General features: G+C 33.2%; 1 protein-coding gene across 1 annotated transcript; it reads left to right on the top strand.

Moving 5' to 3' along the window:
• Nucleotides 1–1,119: 1,119 nt before the first annotated feature.
• Nucleotides 1,120–2,532, top strand: LOC114728524 (auxin-induced protein 6B). Its single transcript, XM_028915439.1, has one exon. The coding sequence runs from the start codon at nt 1,208–1,210 to the stop codon at nt 1,544–1,546; it is 339 nt and encodes a 112-aa protein (XP_028771272.1). The 5' UTR covers nt 1,120–1,207; the 3' UTR covers nt 1,547–2,532.
• Nucleotides 2,533–3,532: the final 1,000 nt, after the last annotated feature.

The following is a 3,532-nucleotide window of genomic DNA, read 5'->3' as shown; positions in this document are numbered from 1 at the left end:
ATAATTTTCCCTCTGCAAAGTTCATAATTGAGATTCGGGCCAGACCCGCATCGTACCAAGTACCCCCAACTTGCAGGCAGGTTTAATTAAAATGGAAGTCAATAAAGTCGTTATTGGGTGCTTTGGCTGTAACTGATCTAGTCAAACTAAATTCTTACCAAAGTACGAAACTATAATCTATAAAAAATATATTTGAAACAGTTTAGAAGTAGCTTATAAACTGTTTTTTAATAATAATTTACGAAATACGAGATAAATATATGAAAAGAGTTTTATCTCAACTTACATAAAATATATTTATAGGAGATTTCCACCGCTTTGCCAAACAGGACTAGAGTGAGTTTTCTATTTTTCATCTTCCATATATGGCTTTTGAATTTTAATTCACTTGAAAAAGTGAACCAATATTCAATATTATGAATTAATTTAGAAATTAGCCACTAAGAATCTAAGATTTTGAGAGTTCGTTTCGTAAGGGAAAAATAAAAGAAAAAATATTTTAAGGAGCGGGGTTTAAAAAATTAGAGCAGCGGGTTAAAAGCTTTTTAATCAAACATAAGATGAAAGAATAATGTTTTTCTGATTAGATTCCTTTCTTAATTTAAAAAAAAAATTGATAGTTATTAAAAATAGGACGAATGCATTTCTGAAAGGCCAAATAAACAAAAGGGTCATTCCCTAATGAAGAGGTAAAGTTGACGTCAAACTCAAACCCCACAATTCCACTCCACCGCCACCATCTTCCGATTCCGTATTTCGTACCGTCCCCGCTCCCACCCATTTTTATTGATTTTATTCATCCACAAATTTATTTTTTTTATAATGGGAATGACAATTATGTTTCAAAATATCAATTTAATAAATCCTATGCCTCTAATAAAATTCAAGCAAATAAGTTACACTTATAAATCAAGTATTTAAATCTTAGATACAATTTTCAATCTGCAACTAAGAGTCTTTATTGTATTAACTTTCTTTAAAAAATTTGTTATTACCTAAATGTCATTATTATTAATTTAATTATATTTTGGCAGTTAATTGTTAGTCCCTCTATTTCCTTTTCTTTTTCCTCCTTCGTGATCTCTCCCTATATATATTCCCTTTCTCCTTCATTCCCCAGCCACTTCACCAACAACCTTTGCAGTATTCCTTGCTCCTCTCTTCTCTTTCCTCTTCAGTTATATTTCTTCCTGGAGATAATAAAGAGATGAAGACGATGGTACAGGAGGATCACAATAAGAAGATGAAAGTGAAGAAAGGATGGCTCGCCGTCGAGGTTGGTTTGGCGGAGGAAGACGACGGCGATCATGGCGGCACTCGCCGGTTTGTTATCCCCATCTCCTATCTGTACCACCCCCTCTTCCGTCGTCTTCTTGATAAAGCTTACGAAGTCTATGGTTACCACTCCGATGGGCCTCTCAAGCTTCCCTGCTCCGTCGACGACTTCCTCCATCTCCGGTGGCGGATCGAGAAAGAACCCAACCACCACCACAACCACCACCATAGCCAACATCACCTTCCCCACGCCTTGTTCTTTCACTGTTGAACTTACACACAAAAAGAGAACTGACTTTTTTCTGGTTGCCCTTTGACTCCATGGAAGCAGAAATTTTGTATCCTGCAGCAGCGTGCTTCTCTTCTTGATTCTGGTTAATTTCATAGGTGGTTCAAGTTTTGATTGAAATTAATCTGAAAGATCAGAGATCAGATGGTCCATATATATATATATATATGTATGCCATGTACATGAATTTAAATTTACCGTATTTACCCCTGTTTTCTTTGTTCCTTTTAGAATAATATTAGGAAAATTGAGAGATGCCAATTCCTATGGCATGTAAGCTCTTTCACAGCTTCAATCTAGCTATAATAAGCTTAGGTTGCTAATGCTGTCCCTTTAATTCAAAAGGGAAAAGAAAGGGAAGAAGAGATGGCAATCATCTCGTAGTTCAGGTTATGTAAACTATCTTCTTATAAGGAGGAGGTCAAGGTCGAGGTCGTGTGTCCAATCCCACTCGTAATATCAAGTGTTTGTCTCTTTAATTCGGTAGTATGCAAGCCCTCACGGGTTGGATTCATAATCTTATGATGTTAATGCAGTCTTTTCTAATTCAGAAGAAGAAGACATGACAAATCATCTTATAGTCTTGGGCATTTAAGCTTTCCTTATAAGTAGAAAGTCGTGTGTTATCCCATTAAGTTCTTGGAAAGAAATAGAAGAGATGGAAAAGGTAACTGTGAGTGGAGACAGGTGAGTGTGCAGGGAGGGAGATAGAGAATGGAAAGAAGAAATATGACAGAATGGCAAGTGGCAGGTTTAGCTGTTTGGTGTCGTTTTATGTTATGTGGTACACGGCACACAAATCCTGTAGTAGTAGTCTATGATGTTTTGCTGTTCAAGGTTGCCGGTATGGGCCAGAGTCAGACTGCCACTACCGTTATCTTGTTTTACTTGGCCATGGATTTTTTTGCCCCTTATTGGGGCCATGGATCAACTTTTCATTTTAAATAATAAGCACTTATGATGTTTAACCTCCTGCTTAAATTTAAATGCAAGTAATATTTAGATAAAAACTAAATCATGATTTTAAAAATAATTTTATTTTAATTTATATAAAATATTTTTAAAGTATTTTTTGGGTAAACCAAAGCACCCCTAAGTACAGTAAATGCATACAGTTATATATAATACAAAATTTATGTGTATAAAAAAAAATATAATACAAAATTTATAAACTATTCACTATTTATATGTTATAAATAAATTAATCTAAATCTTTAATGCTACTTTTATAGCCAAATGCAAATGTTTTTTCCCCTCCACTCACAGAGTTACTGTGACGTTGAATGATAAGCATGTACTACCTCATATTCTTGATATAAGAATTAGTTTGATTTTTAATTTGGTCTTAAATATAAGACTTCAATCTACTTTATCTTTTATATTTATTTATTTTTTCAAAATAATCTTTGTAATAGTTACATACGTTAAATGTTTTGTTAAATGATAGCTCTAATTAATACACATGATTAGTAATGATATTTTAGATAAGACAACACATATTTATTACAAATGAATAACTTAACAAAAGTTTTTAATCTACTAAAATTTGTCAACTAGGTTTTATATTAAGAATTAGAAGTAGCATAAGAAAACGTATTTCTAAAATGATTGACAAGTCATGAATTAATTTCAATTTTTCTCATACATAATGATGATACGCACACATAAAATTTATAAGAGAATTATATTGTTCATAAATCTTAAACAATTCAAACTACTTCAAATTTTTAAATAAAGCATAAGATTACCGCCTAATTTTGTACATAAAATTTAGAAGCATCGTGAATCCATTCTATCAGGAGTAAAAACGGCACCACCAATCCATGAACATGGTCTATCCTTTAAAAGAGATATATCCTACCCAAACGAAAACAAACAAATCGGTGGAACTTGAATTATCTCTACTCTTTATCATTATAGCATGGAATGGAAAACCGGATCGGACCAGTCGGTTCAGATCGGAAACTG

This window comes from Neltuma alba, unplaced genomic scaffold, assembly GCF_004799145.2.
Source record: "Neltuma alba isolate B1F8T4 unplaced genomic scaffold, ASM479914v2 tig00002446_pilon, whole genome shotgun sequence".
Taxonomy (NCBI): Eukaryota; Viridiplantae; Streptophyta; class Magnoliopsida; order Fabales; family Fabaceae; genus Neltuma; species Neltuma alba.
The sequence above is the reverse complement of the archived record's forward strand: the minus strand, read 5'-3'. Positions and strand labels throughout refer to the sequence as shown.

Coding starts and splice junctions, on each gene's coding strand:
- LOC114728524 (XM_028915439.1), top strand. CDS start 1,208: ATGAAGACGATGGTACAGGAGGATCACAATAAGAAGATGAAAGTGAAG.